At 42.5% G+C, this 19,479-nt stretch overlaps 1 protein-coding gene across 4 annotated transcripts; it reads left to right on the forward strand.

Annotated features, from left to right (window-relative positions):
• The first annotated feature begins 321 nt into the window (after positions 1-321).
• Positions 322-12,536, forward strand: kif3b (kinesin family member 3B). 4 transcript variants are annotated; one of them, XM_080445291.1, is made up of 9 exons: positions 322-386; positions 1,921-3,527; positions 3,768-3,869; positions 4,749-4,871; positions 5,391-5,509; positions 6,426-6,542; positions 6,844-6,949; positions 8,465-8,676; positions 10,183-12,536. In XM_080445291.1, exons 2-9 carry the CDS (start codon positions 2,100-2,102, stop codon positions 10,325-10,327), a joined length of 2,352 nt encoding a protein of 783 aa, XP_080301417.1. In that variant the 5' UTR covers positions 322-386; positions 1,921-2,099; the 3' UTR covers positions 10,328-12,536. The 4 variants fall into 4 exon arrangements, with proteins under 4 accessions (XP_080301417.1, XP_080301415.1, XP_080301418.1 ...); XM_080445289.1 differs by having other exon boundaries at positions 329-538; XM_080445292.1 differs by having other exon boundaries at positions 334-397.
• The last annotated feature ends 6,943 nt before the right edge of the window (positions 12,537-19,479 follow it).

A 19,479-nucleotide genomic window follows, 5' to 3' on the forward strand; every position in this document is an offset into this window, starting at 1 on the left:
GTTATATTTGCTCAACTCACCGTGACAAAGCACGGTGGATTAATCAGCTGATGTGTTCAATTTGGCAAGGCTTGTTGTCATACGGGTTGCCAGGTTTGCAGGGAAGTCCGCTACTCACTTTGAATGCTTTTTACCGGCTAACAGGGCCAACAACACCAGGCAGTGACAGACGTTAGGGCAAGTATACAAACGGCTAGCCATATCAATATAAAATATGAAAACAAAAGAAAAAACACGATAACTAGATAGGTTAATTGTCCGTTTAAACTATTCAGAATCCACTTACTACTACTACAGGCATTGCACAACCTGGCAACCGTTCTGGATCCTTTTCAGGGATGAACACAGCGGCTAATGGCTGACTGGGAGCTCTGGATTAGCTAACGGTGCTTTACTAGTAATGTATACATTTTATTGTATCGACCTAGCTCTGACTCGGGACAGTTGTTAACCTCTTCCGTGTGTTCTATATGTTTAAAATGCCAGTAGTCACTGTACGGTGAATGACACTGACTGCTACCTCGCTAGCATTAGCCGGGTAGGTATCGTTCCCCGGTCTGTTTGTATGTTGCTAGGCCGTCTGTCGTTGCTATAGGCCGCCTGTTTGTCACTGGCAGTGTCATTTTGACATGCATTAACTATTGTATTATAGTATTTTAAACGGACAGAGTGAGACTGACGTTTCTTGGGCTTACTTGCTAACTTGGTGACTTTGTGATATCATATTTGCTGGTGAAGGAGGCAGCTAATATTAGCTGGGTGGGGGGCAGTGCCATTAGGACATTAGCTAACGTTTAGATTATTGAGTTCATTACTTGCCACTAGCCCTAGAATGTCTGTGATCTTACATACATTTCAAGTATTCCAAATACACAGTCATAGATCTCTCTCGGTCCCCCACTGTGTAGTGCCCATCTGCGCGGCCATAAAAGTGCTCTAAACTCCGTCTGTACTCACCCAATAATTAATTCCTAAGACGTGGAGTCATATTTTGTCCTCTAGTTTCATATCCATGTGAAAGTTCTGCCAGAAAACGTGTGTTTAGTCAAATATCTCCACTTTTTCACGAGCTGCACACGGACGAGTTCTGTGCGACGCGAGGGGCCAGGAATGATTGCAGCACTGAATATACGTAACTTCCATAAGGACGCACAAATGTTTGGGACACACAATTGACAGGTGCTTGTGATTGGTGCGGGGTAATGAATCATCACCTGCCAATTGTGTGTCCCAAACATTTGTGCGTCCTTATGGAAGTTACGTATATTCAGTGCTGCAATCATTCCTGGCCCCTCGCGTCGCACAGAACTCGTCCGTGTGCAGCTCGTGAATAAGTGGAGATATTTGACTAAACACACGTTTTCTGGCAGAACTTTCACATGGATATGAAACTAGAGGACAAAATATGACTCCACGTCTTAGGAATTAATTATTGGGTGAGTACAGACGGAGTTTAGAGCACTTTTATGGCCGCGCAGATGGGCACTACACAGTGGGGGACCGAGAGAGATCTATGACTGTGTATTTGGAATACTTGAAATGTATGTAAGATCACAGACATTCTAGGGCTAATTTGCCACGGGCTATTATTACATAAAGCAGTAAGACAATCCACGGTGCATTTCTGATGTGTGGTGTTAAATTAATAAGTGACATCAACCTAGCAAAGAAGAATAACCGATCACCCTGTTTCTCCAGAGGTGACAGCTGTCAACAATGCCAGTTCAAGTTTAAGCTTTATTTTTGGAGCATTATTGTGTTTCATTTAAGATATGTCAGTGTAGAGAGAAAGGAGCATAGGTCTGTGCGGTTGGTTCTTGCATTTTGCTGTGTGTTATGACTTTTGTCTTTTTGTTGTTATGGCCTTTTTGTTGTTGAGTGTGTTTATGTCAAAGTGAGTTTATTGTAATTGTTTTAAAGGTGGTGTGTCACCGTGATGATGGTTGCCAACTGGCTGGACATGATCATTGGCTCTCATCATGACTCATAGGTTTTGATGTGGACATCTCGGACACATTGATCTGGAATCGAAGCCGAACTTGACCATAGAGAGGATAGAGCACTGAGGGGTGGCGGGTTGTCAGCCACACCTCACCACCATGTCCAAGAACAAGAGCCCCGAGTCTGTCAAGGTGGTGGTTCGCTGCCGGCCCATGAACGAGAAGGAGCGGGCAGCCAAGCACAGCAGGGTGGTCTCTGTCGATGTCAAACTGGGCCAAATTATCGTAAGGAACCCCAAGGATCCCTCGGCCCACGATCACCCCAAGGTCTTCACCTTCGATTCCGTCTACGACTGGAACTCCAAACAAGTGGACCTGTACGATGAAACCTTCAGGCCGCTGGTGGATTCAGTCCTACTGGGCTTCAACGGTACCATCTTCGCCTACGGACAGACGGGTACGGGGAAGACGTACACCATGGAGGGTGTGAAGAATGACCCAGAGAGGAGAGGCGTAATCCCCAATTCCTTTGACCATGTCTTCACGCACATTTCACGCTCCCAAAACCAAAAGTACCTAGTGCGGGCGTCATACCTGGAGATCTACCAGGAGGAGATCAAAGACTTGCTTTCAAAGGACCAGACGCGGCGCCTCGAGCTCAAAGAGCGGCCGGACACGGGCGTGTACGTCAAGGACCTCTCCTCGTTCGTCACCAAGAGCGTGCGCGAGATTGAGCACGTCATGAATGTGGGCAACCAGAACCGCTCGGTGGGCTCCACCAACATGAACGAGCACAGCTCGCGCTCGCATGCCATCTTCGTGATCACTGTAGAGTGCAGCGAGCTGGGTGTGGACGGCAAGGACCATATCCGGGTGGGCAAGCTCAACCTGGTGGACCTGGCCGGCAGTGAGAGACAGGCCAAGACAGGCGCTCAGGGCGAGCGGCTCAAAGAAGCCACCAAAATCAACCTGTCGCTGTCGGCGCTGGGAAATGTCATATCAGCTCTGGTGGACGGCAGGAGCACCCATGTCCCCTACAGGGACTCCAAGCTCACCCGGCTGTTGCAGGACTCGCTGGGTGGCAATGCCCGCACGGTGATGGTGGCCAACATCGGCCCGGCGTCCTACAACCTGGATGAGACCCTGACCACGCTGCGCTATTCCAACCGTGCCAAGAACATCAAGAACAAGCCCCGCATCAATGAGGACCCCAAAGACGCCCTGCTCAGGCAGTTCCAGGAGGAGATCGCCAGGCTCAAGGAGCAGCTGGAGAAGCGCTCGGGGAAGAGGAAAAAGAGGAGGCGCAGGAAGGCGGGCGAAGAGGGCGACAATGGAGAGGAGTTGGAGGATGGGGAGACGGAGGAGGAGGAGGATGACGAGGATGATGATGAGGAGAACAGGGGTGCCGCCGGGGAGGACTACTGGCGCGAGCAGCATGAAAAGCTGGAGAGGGAGCGGAAAGCCATCATGGAGGACCACAGCCTGGTGGCTGAGGAGAAAGTTCGGCTGCTCAGGCAGAAGGAGAAGAAAATGGAGGACTTGAAGAAAGAGAAGGAGGCCGGAGAGCTTCTGTCTGCCAAAGTCAAGGTAAGCAGATTTTATTATTGCTAAATTGGATGTTTGCCAGCCAGTTAATGACATTCTTTAAGCTCATGCCAGAATCTGTCAGGAACCTGCACTTATCTAGCCACTCCTATGTACAACATAATCACTTTAACAATAGTTCAATTGGAGCATTTTTTATTTTTTTATTCTTTACACGATCAACGGAAACACTTTTTCTCTCATGTGGCTTGACCTGGTCGTTTTGTCCTTTTCTTCATCCAGGCTATGGAGAGCAAGCTTCTGGTTGGAGGGAAGAACATTGTGGACCACACCAATGAACAGCAAAAGATTCTGGAACAGAAGAGACAAGAAATCGCTGAACAGGTGAATTCTATGAGGCCTATCCTAGACAAATATGTACCGGTATGTCAAAGCGCTTTGGAGGATGATGTTGATGAAAACAGTTGAGTTCAGATACAGGGTGGCAAAATTCCATTCCAGCACTGTATACAGTGCGCAGGGTCTAATGTTCAGTTCACTCAAGACGGAGCCACCTCAAGTAGAAAACAATTTAGTCTGCAGAGAACTTGTTCCGTTTTGGCAAGCTGGAATTTTCTTTTGCTTCTTTTGTTCAAGGTTTCTTTATTTTATATTTTCACGTACAGGTCAATAACAAAAGGCATACAAAAACAGTGAATGTATGTTAAACCCCTCCCACCCCCCCAAAACTCCCGCTCCGAAAGAGCCACAACCCTGGTATCTTATTGTACCATTAACACAAAGGAATACAAACAAATATTTTTGCTTCTTTTGAAGTATGCATCTAAAATGTAGCCGTGTTCGTCTGGTGGCTGGTGCTCCCCACCTTGTGTTGTGGAACCATCCTCATTGTCAGTCATTTACTTACTGCTACAACCCGTTTTTACCAGAACACATCTCTTCCAAGCACTGACACATGCCTTGTTATCACAGCCTCGAAACATGCACTGAGGCTTTTGTGTGCTCAACTGCTTACTCTTGCCGTTTAGTTGTATTTCTGTCATTTCTGAGGACCTTTTTGGTACAAAGACGAGAAATAATCCTGCAAACGTTTGGACATTTTGCTGGCCTTCGCTTTTCTAAAGGCTATTTTGGGGTTTATGTTAGGCCTGTGTTAAGTATAGTACGCAATATAAAGGTGTGTGTGTGTGTGTGTGTGTGTGTGTGTGTGTGTGTGTGTGTGTGTGTGTGTGTGTGTGTGTGTGTGTGTGTGTGTGTGTTTAGAAACGGCGAGAGCGGGAGATGCAGCAGCAGGTGGAGTGTCGTGACGAGGAGACCCTAGAGCTGAAGGAGACGTACAGCTCCCTACAGCAGGAGGTGGACATCAAGACCAAGAAGTTGAAAAAGGTAACTCCTCCCTCGCTGTAACACATCTTATCTGACACAACGACAGTGAGATAAGAGGTATTAGTACATAGACCTGGGCAAAATAAATGTGAATGCATTTGTAATACTTGGGGTCACAAGAATAAGTTGACATCTTTTTTAGGGTTTACAGTACACCAAGGAAAGAGTTGGGTGTGTCCAAGCTAAGTTCAATTGTCATACACAATTTACAACTTTAACCCAAGTGACCCTATTTAGGGCATGTCATTATAGTTTAAAATTATTAAAATGTTTCAAAAATAGCCGACCTATAAGCTCACAACCTGTTGTTTTTAGATCTGCTATTTTTGAAAGGTTTTGACTTTGACTTTAAAGTGATTTAAAGGAGAACACTGTAGAGACACAAATCACATGTTCTATCTCTTGCCCTGTCTCTCAAATCTTTCCTCTTCCTATATCCTTCCCTGTTTTTGTTCCTTTACCAACTCCCCCTTTCTCTCGCTCTGTCTCTCTCTCTCTCTCTCTCTCTCTGTCTCCAAGCACTTTGCTAAGCTGGAGGCAGTGAAGTCGGAGATCCAAGATCTGCAGGAGGCTCACATCAAGCAGCGTCAGGAGCTGGAGCAGACACTGAACGAGCTCACCCGGGACCTCAAACTCAAGTATGGAGCCCACGGATCACATTAACATGCGCAGGCACACATACACCAGGAAGAAGGGCTGGGGTGGCCGTGGATCGATAATATATCTATTACAGATGCCCTCCGCTCCGGACGAGACCGTCCCGGAGTCAGTTTTGTCCAATCGCCTTGCTGTTTCTCACCGGACCTTGCCGTCGAGGTTTAAGGAATAGTTTGCAAAATCGTTTTCCTACAGATGGTTTATAGACGGGCAGTGGGGGTTGGGACTGGGGGTCACGCGCCTCGCTGAATGCACATGAGGTTTTCTTTTGTGTCGAGCCGCAGGTGTATTGAGTCATGCGTTGGTGGAATTAATTCAGCACACTTTAGTAATGCAAAGCAGTGGCAAATTATTTCTGCCAGTCCCTTTTCTCTTGCTCTCTCGCTTGGATCAGTCTGATCCCAGCACAGCGCTTTCCTAATGCTGTCACACAGCTCTTTCTGGCTGTCAATTATAGTACCTCTAAACCACTGCCTCAGGCCATTACATTTCCTCCCTCAGTGTAATGACGCAGTACAACTGACCTGGATTCCCTAGTTCAACATGGAGGATAGCAAGGGGCGATTATCTTCCACTAGTCCAGGGCTGTCAAAGTGGTGGCAAGCGGGCCACACCCGGCCTGCGAAGGGGTCCAATTTGAAATTTCTGCTTCATCAATCCCTGCCTGGAAACGTCAGCTTAGTCAGTCCCTGCCAATGCTCAATGCCCATGTGCAATTTCAGATTAATTTGCCAACCCATTGAAGAGAAAATTGGATGGAGACAATACAGAAAAGGACAGCATTTTATCAATTTGATAATACTATTTCTGTCCTGCCCCTGACTTCGCCTGTCCGTCTCTGAATATCTCTGTCTGCCTGAGGAACTTGCTTTATTATTGCTTGTGTGTGTTTTGCAGGCACCTTATCATCGAGAACTTCCTTCCCCTGGAGGAGAAGAACAAGATAGTCAACAGGGCCTTCTTCGACGAGGAGGATGACCACTGGAAGATGAAGCCCATCACACGTATAGAGGAGTGAGTAATACCATAGATTCACCGTGAATAATACACATGACAGGATATACGTAGTGGACGCACCGAACGGTAGGAACTCATCAACGTATATGGCGTTAACCAGAGTATGTGGGTTTGAATGCAAGTTATTTGTGTTTACTAAACACTTCAGAACCATTTTGTAACAATGTCCCTAATGGGGCACTGTTGTGTTTTGCTATTTGTGTAGTAGAGCTTATTGGGCTGAGACACATATAGAGGATGAAGTCTTGTTGACTGTGTTGTATATATGAAGTCTTTCTTTTGTTTGTGTTTGTGTCAGTGATCATCAGATGATGACCAGGCCGGTGTCCGCGGTTGGCTACAGGAGACCCCTCTGTCAACACGCGCGAGTGGCCATGGTGATGAGGCCTGACATCAGATACAAAGTAGGCCTTGACAGTTTTCTTTTTGTCTACACATACTGTCAAAAAGGACAGATACTAACATTCCTTCTAGCTGTCCTGCTTTTTCACACTTTTCCTTTAACCGATTATAATGGCACAAAATTGAAGCAACTTCAACAGACCATCAGTATGTTTAACATATGTTCTGGTATTTCAAGCTACAGTGGAAGGAATGTTAAGAAACATACCATGCCTATATCTTCAGTTGGCCTTCCATTGGTGCAGTGCTATTTTAAACATTGTACGCTAAATGGTATTTACCAGCACTCATTTGAAGTCACACTGTGCTTCAAAACAAGTTTTTTTTCTTTAGGACAAATGTCAGGATAAAGTACTGAAAAGGGCATAATGCATATTCAACTTAATGTTACAGCACAGTAATATCTCCAGAGAGATGTGGCTTTTACCCACTTAAAGGGTTATTTCACTTTTAAAACACTTCTGGGGTAATTCTAACCTCTACACAAGTTTCTGTGTGCACCCAGACAGTTTTTTATGATGCTTGATTCCATATTAAAAGTTTTGATATTTAGTTTATCAGACACGCCGCCCATTTAACACATTGGGTGCCAAAACCGTATATATACGGTTTTGCGCATACTAACGTTGAGTGCCAAAACCGTTTTTTTTTTCCTTCACAGCAACAGGAAATATCACTCCTACAAGATTTAGACTCCAATCCACCTCCTGGTTAACTTATGACTTCAAAAACCTGTATCTCGGCTCCTGTGCACTTTTTTTTTTTACAATGTTAATTTAACTATTTTCAACTGGCTGCAACTATGGAATGGATTTCCGAATGTTTTAAATTTTTTCCCCCCGATTGTACGAGACCTGTATGTGTGTAATGAGGGGATCACCGTGAGGACGGTGATCACTGAAAATATTTTGTGACTACTTGAAAAAGGTTCAAAATGTTTAAAAAGTCCTGGCACTCAAAGTATAATATTTTAATAAACCTCTGGCACCCAATGTGTTAACTTCAAACTCCATTTTTAACCATGTTACACTCATTGTGAACACACGTCCATGGTTCTGGTGACTGATAACCTTCTAATGTGTGAAGGGGCTGTGTGTTGGTGATGCAGTGGATGAGTTGTGTGATGCTTGAGTGTTGGAGTGGTGGAGGGAGGGCGGGATGGAAAGGATTGGGGGAGGAAGAGTGGGAAAAAGGGAGAAGGGTGGGGGATACTGAGTTCAATGATGATGATGTTTTGTACTTGAAATGTTTTCTTTTTCTCTTTTGATGTAAAATCAATAAACAAAAAAACGGAAAAAAAAACGTTTTATTTTTAAATACTTTTAATGAAAAATGTAATGAAATAATTAACCTTCCTGCAGTGTTTGCTGCACCTCCCTTATGTCAAAAGTGATGAAGCCCTGAGCCAAACTGTGGCCGAAAACCTTGTACTGACACTTTGTGTTAAGTAACATATTTGCCGGAGCAAAGCTGTTCTGCCGATTCTTTTCATTTTTTATCCTATCACCAACCCACAGGCTGAGAACATCCTGCTATTAGAGATGGACCTGCCAGCCAGGACCACTAAGGAGTACAAGGAGCCGGTCATCGCCCCCAAGGTGGCGGCGGCACTGGAGGACGCTCTGAGGGACGAGGACGAGATTCAGGTGGATGCCTCTGGGTTCCACAGCAGCCTGGGGCCAACCCCGCCAGCCAGCGCCAACGGCAGCCTCAAGAAACCAAAGTCTGGGTAAGAAAACCAGTCTCGTGCTCTGTGTTAATTTAACAGTGAAAGTTTATATGAATTTAACTCTCAGAATTTAATGAAATGTGCTGTAAAGTGTAAGTGATATGTTTTGAAAGCTCTATATTCTGTTAGTAATCATTGCTATCTGGGTGTTTGTTTAGTAACGGGCCAGCAGCAATGTTTTAGGTGCTCTTCCTGTGTCATACGACCCTTTTGTATTCCAAAAAGTCCCATTAAACTAACGTTGCGTCAAGTGGATGCATACTATTTTACCTAGACGAAACAAAGATCTATAGAAGAAGAATCAACTTTTTTGTTTTACCGTCTGCTGTCGTGCTGTGCACCTTTTGAGGTCTCAACTGATTAATAAGTTGTAATTTGCTATGCATCATGTACACATAGTTACACAAGCTCCACTTCAAAAGAAGTCTGTCTTTCAGTCCCTGCGTGGACAATGTGCTGCATCTGTATGTGTCTGACAATCACTGACAGATGTCACTCACTGAGAGGCTGCTCCTCTCCACTCCTCCCTTTTGCTCTATACATTTAATGTAAATTAACCTTCTCCTCTTTGTACACGGAGCTTCGAAAACAAAATAAAACAAAAATCACCTTGAAAAGAATGAGAGCAGACACTAATATTGCCATGCTGTCTGGATGGGGAAACTTTATTATTGTGCTAATAACAATAAGGAGAGAATTTTGGAACCACCCCCCCCTCCCCCCCAAAAAAATATTCAGATCAAGGATTTATAATGTTTTTGTTTTTCAGATACATTATCAACATATATTAATATGAATATAACCATAATATAGCTATATAATATCAAACACAGGTTTAACACAGTAATTTCTCAAAAACAACACATTTTATTAGGGACCAGATTTCCCTGGGACTCACTACATTGACAACATCACTGGGCCAGAAAATACATTATCAGTTGGGATACCAATTTCATGCAATCAGGAGAGAGAACCCATTTATCGGCTTCAATCTGATAATGTCCAATTTCTTTTTTTTGTTTAATCTCTTCCAATTTCACTTGTTTATCGTGTATCTTGTATGAGTTCTCTCCTGATTGGATGAAATTGATATACCGATGGGAGACCACTGTTACTGAACAAACACTCTAAAGCAATGTTTATTATTGGAATATAGAGCTATTTAAACTTATTTTAACAAAGAAATATATCACTCAGCACCTTTACCACAGAGGATTTTACTGTGTGCGTAGAACCTCTACTTTTACATCCAGCACACGTGCAGTAGTTATCAGGCTAGTACAGACACAGATGCACCTGTATCTCCTTGTATAATATACTCACATTCATTCATATATTACTTTTGCAATTGTATTCAACAGTCCTTTGGAAAAAAAATTAAAGTCAAACAAAACGTAATATTTCAAATGAAAATATAACTTTTTCATGGTTGATTTGCTAATAAAGTTCTTCTTTCTCCCCCCCAACATATCCTTTCATCTTCCGCCTTCGCTCTCCAACGCCCAGCCGACCAAGAACGGGCAAGAAGTCAAGCACCCCCACTTCACCCTATGGCGCCTCCAGTCCAGGCTCACCTCTTTACCCACAATCCCGTGGCCTGGTGCTAGGATCTCCTCTTTACCCACAATCCCGTGGCCTGGTGCCCAAATAACCCCCCCCACCCCAGCCTTACCATTGCTATTAGCATTCACTCATCCACGTCCTACATGCACCTTTCCATTTTGGGACCCAAACACGCTGAGATGATGAAGTTTTGTTTTGTAGCAGAGGGTGAGGGTGTTTTGTTTTTCCCTCATATAAAGACATCTCTTTGAATGTCAGTTATGTAAAGGAGCGCTGTAAATGTTATGAAGATGAGCTTTAAGTCCCGTTGAGTGTTTCTTTTCTGTGTCTTAGATAATTGATTATGTACAGTATACTTGTAAGTGTAAGTGAGTGTGTATACTTGTAAGTGAATACAACTGTAAGTGTACAGGCCAGAGAGCAAAGCACGTTACAGACTTTGGCCTCTTGTCACATGTTGCTCTGATTGCTAGATGTTGTTCTGCCTGAGGTGCGCTGGACAGAGATCAATAGACTACAACACACTGATATCTCACTGAAGACACATTCCATGTTCACTATCACCTCTCCCAGCTGCTGTACTTATGTCAAACACTAGGCTACAACGTCTCTCAGCCGCTGTACACATGTCAAACACTAAGGTTAAAATACAACATGGGTCACTGTGACATCAGTGACCTGGTACGTGTCCCACCCACCCCCCTAATATATCAGGGTTCCAAGGTGCCTTAAACTGCGTCTTTAATCTCTGCACCTTTCCCTGAAGTGTGCACTCGTCTTGTTTTCTGCCCCTTGCACTTCATTGCGTAGTGAAGTGGCATTAGCAGAGCCGTTTTGTTTAAATCAAGCGCACACTTAATGCAGAAAAGTAGTGCAAAGTAGAGTTTTTGGACGCAGCCTTCAATCGCCCCCAGGTCTCTAGGGGAGGGCCACAGGAAGGGATGGGCAGGTATCAGGGTAGTGGTCATTTGTACCTCATCTGCCTTTTTATTGTTCTGAGCCGTCCTTGGAAGGAACTGATGATAGAAGTGTCTACACCCAGCAGAGGACTTGCATCTTAAATGTGCCGTGGTGCCACAGAGCTCAGTTAAACCACGCAATGGACTTGAATGATCTGAATACGTAGATAGTCTACTCCACATGCCTCCTGCCAGTGATTAATATGCAGTCTTAAATTGACGTCTCTCAGATGCTCTCTGCTCCCCAGACGGGGGCTGGGGGGTGCTGCCCGCCTGCTGCTACTGTATAGGGTTCTAACCCACTGTGACATAACATCAGGCGTGGGACGAAGGCAACTTGAAATCCTTTTCAAATCCAGCTCATGTGGCACTCTTCAAAGACAAGCAAGCCCTTGGAAGTATTGGGGGTGGGGAAAAAGATTTCAAGTGCTGTTTGACCCATGTCTGCGTACCGTATGTAATTAGGTATATATCTATGAATATCTACTTGTTGATAGGCAATCCTCAGTCACTTTTGCAGATGTAAAAAAAAAAAGGTATTCACTATTGGGGAGCAAAAACTAACTTATTACCATCATTTTTCATTTTTCGTTTTTATAAATAAACAGATGTAGATACAAATTTTTTATTCATTTTGTTTTCTTTAATATAGACTTATTTTTGGAGCTGTATTATTTAAAGTTACTTGCAAATGTTTATTTTTGTGCATCACACACACTGTATGCTTGTTTTTTTTGGTTAGTTTTTTTTCCAGTAAGGTACAGGTTTGGTTTTTCCAATTGTTTCGGTATTCTTCAAATGGCTTAAGTCGTTCACGAGTCCAACACCTTACTATTCATCAAACTGTGCACAAATGTCCTTGTAAAATGCAGGCCCTGCTTGGAAAGAAAAAAACTATGTGAGATGGTTTCACCAGTCCAGCGTTCAATCTTGTGTACTGCTATATATGATCTTCATAAATCATAGGATAATCTAAAACATTTGGGATAATCTCAATCTCAACATTTCAGTGCTGTATGCCTGCTGCATGATTTTAGCTTGATACATTTTTGGTTGCTTGATTATACATCAATCCATATACTGTAGGAATTTGGTAAGCAAAATGTGAATGTCTTATTTTTATTGCTTGCATATCTATCCTATAGCCACTGGAATCACGCTACATATCCAACACTTTTATGACCAATGTTTTTGTGCTGACATCTTTTTTTTCCTTTTTCTTTTTTTCTTTTTTGCAGCCAAAACTAAGATTATGCTGGTGCACTTCGAACTGTGGCTAGCTGTATCTTTTGAATTGTTTAGTTTATTTGGATTATTAAAGACAATTCTATGATTGCACTGCTTGTACTGCTGCTTTATTTATCCTGATTGTGTGATTTATAGTATCATATAGTATGAGTATATTCTGGTGCTTTTTGATCAGTGGTGATCAAAACAAAGTAACTAGTAAGTCATAATTGTAGTGAAGTAATCTTGTTAATAAAGTATCCAATCAACACTGTTGGGCTCCATAGCAAACAGATTTTATTGGACCCTCTGTCTGCAATGGGTACTATTTAGTACCTACCAAGCTTTCCGACATACTAAAACGTTATTTGACATACTAAATAGTATGTTAGTATGTGATTTCGGTTAGAGCCCTGAATTTAGTATGCATCTCTCATACTATTTAGTAGCGACTAGGCTTTTGGATTTACAAAATAGTCATTTGACATACTAACTAATATGTTAGCACGTGATTTCAGACACAGCCCTGAATTTAGCATGCATCTCACATACTATTTAGTAGCTACTAGGCTACTACTTCTTGTTTTTATTTTCATTTGTAATAAAATGTCACTGACATCACAAGGTATTCTTCATTTTACGAATGGTCCAGTATATTATTAATTCATATCAGTCACTGTATTCCAGTGGGGCAAGGCAGCCTACTGTAAGTCTTAAACAAAATATATAAAACATAACCCTAACCCTCAACAGTGAGTGGGATAAAATCAATATGGTAACGTCTTATGCAAATGAGCCATGCGGTCGAATGTAAACAAACCGCTAGTGCAGTCTGGACCTCTCATGACCGTCATGGATGAACTTCAACCTGGTGTTTGCACTTTCTCCATTTTTGACCCGTTCATTCATCTACAAAGCATGTGGAGCATTTGTATCTATCCATTGCTCAGTCGGAAGAGCTCTTGACTTCAGACCACAAGATCATTGGATCGAATCGCAGCATAGGAAGCACTGCATCTGAGCAGTCTGGCTCCCACAGATCTATTATCTTTTTTTGCCTTTATCATAAAGGTTGCTGGACAATATATAGAGGATGAAATGCATAATGTATTAAATAATATAAAGGTAATATCAAATACATTGCTGGTTTCCCCTGAACCCCCTTTACTGTTACAGAGTAGAACTGCCTTAGAATCTCTGCTGATGATGTCACAGGTAGTTAATAGCAATCATATCTTAGATTTATTGAATTTAGTGGGGGTGGGGGGGATTCTATCATTTCGTAATTCATTGTCAGTAATCCATCCTATCAGCATTTTGCGATAAAAGACGACGTGTCTTTTCAACAGATATCTCTTTACCCCACTGGGCACACACAACACAACGCCCGTACGCCGTGCATACGCCGTCCATACGACGTCCGAGTCAGACCTCAGTCAGCAGCTGTTTTGCAAAAAATACGTTGAAACGACGTCGACACACGTCTGACTGGGACGTCGTATGGACGGCGTATGCACGGCGTTTGGGCGTTGTTGTATTGTGTGCCCAGTGGGTAGAGACATAGATATATATAAAGGCTAGATGGCTCAAGGGGCGGTGCAAGCGTAGCTCAACCGCGGCCATCTTGAAACAGTCATTCATAACATTATGTCTATGGGGCATATACTTTGAAATAACCATAGCGTGCTCAATTTTCATCCGATTTTCAAACGGGTTGGTGTGTTGTAAACACCAAAGATGTAGTTATGATACTGCATACTTATAATTATAATCATGTTTTTTTTTATTTTATAATTTTAAGTATGCAGTATCATAACTACGTCTTTGGTGTTTACAAAACACCAAACCGTTTGAAAATCGGATGAAAATTGAGCACGCTATGGTTATTTTAAAGTATTTGCACCATAGACATAATGTTATGAATGACTGTTTCAAGATGGCCGCCATGTGGCAACGTCGTACTCCATTGGCCAGCAGCGCGGGTGAGTCATCTAGCCTTTATATATATCTATGGGTAGAGATGTCTGTTGAAAAGACACGTCTTTGTGCAACTTGAATTATGGATTTTTTATTGCATTTTAAGTTTTAGATGGCTTTTCCCAACCCTGTAGCCTAAGTGAACGGTGAACACCAGTGATATTGTAAGTTTATTAAGTGGAATTCATAATTCATAATTGTCAATTATTGTTTCCCCCCTTCCATGTAAGGCAAGTTTTAGATTCATCACGCACAAACCTTACATTTCCCCACCAACATAGAAAGAATGTTATCAGTAATTTATCTACATAATGTATATACACAATAAAAATATGCTATGAATAATTATGTTGTCAGTGCCGTTTATAAAGCCCTGCATTGACTTTATTCAGCCAGCAGGTGTCGCGGAAACAACATGAGATGAACTGCCTTAGAATCTCTGCTGATGATGTGGCCATAGCTGAATGATCCCAAGCCTCAACAATGTGTCAAAGTGTCCCTGAACAAGACACTTAAAAGAATAATTCCCCCCAAAAAATACTTATTTTCTATCAATTATGGTTGGATGCATGGCGCATATAATAGGCTCTAATCGCATTGTAGATTAGTAGGCGATAATTCCAATATTCACTATACACTCCTCATGTTCAAGCCTAACTGAATTATATATTTATGGACTTATATATATTTATGGACGTATATAAATTGTATATATTTTTGGACGACTTGTGCATTTAATTTGTCGGCAATACTATGTTTCCTTTCTTGCTTATTATACATTTTACTTCCTCGTATGATTCCGGGGAGACATCAAATTTCTCTTTTGGGTCTTGAGTCAAGACCCAGGCTCCCGGGGAGACATCAAATTTCTCTTTTGGGTCTTGAGTCTTGGACTCAAGACCCAAAAGAGAAATTTGATGTCTCCCCGGGAGCCTGGGTCTTGACTCAAGACTCTTTTGGGTCTTGAGTCTTGGGACTCAAGACCCAAAAGAGAAATGTGATGTCTCCCCGGGACTTACCCCAAGCCTTAAGACTCTTGAGCTATAAAGTTTGTGAACCACTGCCATTTGGAACAGTGGTTTTCAACCTTTTTCATGCCAAGCACCCCTAAATTGATATACATTTGGCCGCGGGCCCCCATCTGAAAATGTTTTGTGCCAGGGACCCCCAGAAGCAAAGATTTGAGTTAAAAATGTAAAAATGTATCCATTCAGCAGAGCGACCCTCGCCTATATAGTGATGCAAATGTGTGCCTTTGTCTTCATGGGGTACCAGGAGTGCCAGGGGTGGGGGTCTGGGCCATCACCTGTACTCACCTGGCATAAAAGGGGCTCTGAGAGCAGCTTGAGCCATTCATTACTAAACTACAACATGAAGAGACCACGCTGAAGAATTGATTGATTGATTATACTTGCATATTGTTTTTATTAACGTTTTTCAGTTTTGTAGTCAGTGTGTGTAGTGTTGTTACTAGGGCTGTAGTACTCGAGACCGGTCTCGGTCTCGAGACCGGTCTCGAGACCGCTTTTTGATTTACTCGGTCTTGTCTCGGTCTCGCCCATAATTTGACTCGGTCTTGTCTCGGTCTCGCCCATAATTTCACTCGGTCTTGACTCGGACTCGGACTAAGGGACTCGGGACTCTGCCACCACCGAGTCCACTCGAGTCCAAGACCAAGTCACTACAATGCAATGAAATAATTTTATTATACCCATATTATGAGGAGCCTATTCACATTAACATTCTAAGAGAGCTGTCTGGCGCTTATGGACAGCTGTCTTGGAGCGCATCATCTCGTGGTTGACAGCGCAGCAGCAGCAGAACACACTCTGCCATGTCCCTCTATATATTATATATTTATTTTTAAATTATTTCCACTAACAGCGCAAGCTTTCCAGGTGTTTATTTATTTATTTATTGTGTGTTCACTGTGTAGCCTGTGGTTGTTTTAATAAACGAGATTCTCTAAAGATGATTAGAGACGGCTTTCAGTAAGGTTTCCTTGCGCACATTATTGATTGCCAGTGGCTGACAGCGCGTATGCGCATCTAATCACAAAACCCGAGGCTTGATCAACAGAAAAATATAGCTTAATACATTTGACAAAATACAGCGAAATCCCAAAATTATTAGTCTTAATATCCAGTAAGCAATAGAAATGAACTGCAAACAAATTCAAAGTTATAGGCTATCAATATCACACAAAAGTAGAGAGAAGCTGTGATCTCACCTCACAAACAAATGGACAAGAAATAAATAATCCTTTTGCAAACAACATCCATGTTCTGTTTGTTTGTCAACAATGATCTAAATGGAAAGTTTATTTCAGCTATGTGACAGTTTGACATAGTTTGAGCAATTTTTGCTGTGCAGTACAGTCCTTGTTTAAGTTCATTGCCTTCACCTGTTGTTCTGCTGTGCGCAACAGGGCATATCTCCGCCAGGCCAGGTTTACCTACCCAGGCCATGAAATTCATAGGCAGTCATCGTAGCCAATTAGAATGAAATATGCTAAAACTGACTCATGTACTGATACAGAACCGTCGCTGTTGGGTGGAAACCTTGTATGTTCCTTTTTTTTATTATTATTTAAAAACTGGTGAAAATAGCCAATCTACAAGCTTCAATTATTAATAATTAAGAAATATTGTATTTTAAATAGTGCAAAATCAACTAAAGTCACTGTTAGTGCAAGTTCAATCACATTTAATTTGAATGAAAATAATTTGTGGGGAAAATACATAAAATCTGTGAATCTAATGTGATTCATATGACCCCTACTTCAGTCAGTGAAGTCCAGGGCTGAATGTGACAAATATTGAGACCAATATAACTTAGTACAAATATTGGTCATTTGCCAATATGGGTTATATTACACAGATAGTTATACTATTCTTGTACTATATTAAAATAAAATCATCCTTAACCTTCAAATTAAATTCATTATGTCCGTGGACTTTTAAAAAAATGCCCTGGCATTTGGCCTTTGTGCCCTAGAAAATGACAAAAGGCCAAGTGGCCTTGCCCCTGGCCTAAAATGATGAAATTCCAGGCCTGGTCACAATGCGTCATGGGACGCATTGTGAGCTTGTAGATCTGCTTTAAAAAAAATATATATATAACTACTGTAGCCTGTTATTATGACGTTTACATATTTTAAAACTGAAGATGCAAATGCATATTGAATGACAGTGCATTTAAATCGAAATGTCTCACCAGTGTTTGAAACACTGATTCATTGCTGGGGTGTGAGACTTGGTTGGTCAATAACTTTACCATTCACATGTAATTCAGTCATTAAAGTAGCACATATCGATGTGCTATGTAATGATGGCTCCTTGTCATTAAAGGGGAGTAGTTTTCATTGTTCTGTCTGTAAGGAACATTAATGTGTAATGATGATAATGGCTCATTGGTCAATTTGGTCATTGTTGTTTGGTCTAGGTTTACCATTGAGATGTAATTAATTCAGTAAAAATAACTAAATAGCTAATTGTTCTGCCATTCATTAAAAGATGCAAATAATTTTTTAAATGTCAAAATAAAAACAAAACAAAACTAGAAAAAGTGCTCCTCGGAGCACAGGTCTCCGCCAGGTCAGGTAGGTTATTGTTGCTTCCTGGTGGCACTATAACAGGCCAATGTGAAAAGGGCGGCATTTCTTCCTCTCTAGTGGGAATGTGTGTGGAAAATTTCACGGAAATCGCATGCTGTGTTCATGATTTGAGGCATTTTGTTCCAAACTGATCTATCCTGCAAACTTTGGAAGCTAATGTTAGCAAATTAGGATGCAATATGAAATATCGGACACATCCGTCTTGATCACATGACTATAGAGATACTGTGTACTGATTTGCGTGATTTTTGGATAGAATCTGAAGGAGTAATAGCAACAAATTTGTTTTACAAAAGTCAGCCTCCTGGTGGCGCTCTAACAGGCAGATGTGAAAAATGCAGGGCAAGGGTTTTTCCTTGGCCTCTAGGGAGTGTGCAAAGTTTCCTGTGGCCTGTCATAGCGCCACCATGAGGCTGATTTGAACATTTTCTATCAAAAAAAAAAAAAAAAAAAAAAGATCTGGTCTCGGTCTCGACTCGGTCTCGCCTCCGGTCGGTCTCGGCCTCGACTCGGTCTCGCCTCCCGTCGGACTCGGTCTTGACTCGGACTCGACCCCCTCCCCGGCCTCTCGGACTCGGTCTTGACTCGGACTCGCCCCCCCTCGGACTTGGTACTGACTTGGACTCGCTTTAGGTGGTCTCGACTACAGCCCTAGTTGTTACTCTTTGACTGCGGACGACGCGATAACGCGTCACGGCCGATCTACACCAGACTTTTCAAAGCGCGCGTATGCGTGGCGCGTAGAGTGCGTTTGTTTAGATCCAATTGATATCAATGATAGCGGCTACACCAGGCGCGCGGATACGCGAGTCCCGCATACGCAGGCTTTAAAATAGGACTGGATCTAAAAGTGCGTATGTGCGTGTGTGCGTATATGCGTGTGTGCGTGAAAAAAGTCTGGTGTGTTTCCACCGTCAAGTGCTACTTTGTCCAGTTGGCCGTCGACGCGCTCGACGCGCTGGACGCGCGTTCATTGTTTAATCTCTGATTGCGCTATGCTGCTTAATATTCAATGTTATTCTCGAGTTCCACTTACTTCACGGACATCTGCATCCGGTTTCATGACCTGGATTCCGTTTCCGGTTTTTGATTCTTTTCCCCAGTCATTTTCGTCCAAAATAGGTAAATAAACGGTCTTTCACACGGTATGACGGACAAACGGACAGTTTCTCTTCTATAATCTATGGTCTGGGTGACGATCAGTCATCGCCGTCGTATATCACAACGTAATTTTCGCCGATCAAAACAATGGGGGGGACGTCACATCCGTTTTCATGTTTTTCCTTGTCTAATCTATGAAGAAGGGTGAGAGAGACCCAACGACATGATCAAAGCTGTCATGTGCTGCGCTCTAGTGGCGGAATTGTGCTGGGTCTTTACATTATGTGTCCTTAAATTATTTTCATGAGAAAAATTCAAAATATAAAAATAAAAAAACACGAAAATTGCTGGCACTGGGGG

The sequence above is a fragment of the Gymnoscopelus braueri genome (genome assembly GCF_963280865.1).
Source record: "Gymnoscopelus braueri genome assembly, chromosome: 12".
NCBI lineage: Eukaryota > Metazoa > Chordata > Actinopteri > Myctophiformes > Myctophidae > Gymnoscopelus > Gymnoscopelus braueri.

Bases quoted from the DNA above. Each gene is read 5' to 3' on its own strand.
- kif3b (XM_080445291.1), top strand. From the start codon at position 2,100: ATGTCCAAGAACAAGAGCCCCGAGTCTGTCAAGGTGGTGGTTCGCTGC. The intron at 3,528-3,767 runs GTAAGCAGATTT...TTCTTCATCCAG, and splicing joins TTCTGTCTGCCAAAGTCAAG to GCTATGGAGAGCAAGCTTCT. The intron at 5,510-6,425 runs GTATGGAGCCCA...TGTGTTTTGCAG, and splicing joins ACCCGGGACCTCAAACTCAA to GCACCTTATCATCGAGAACT.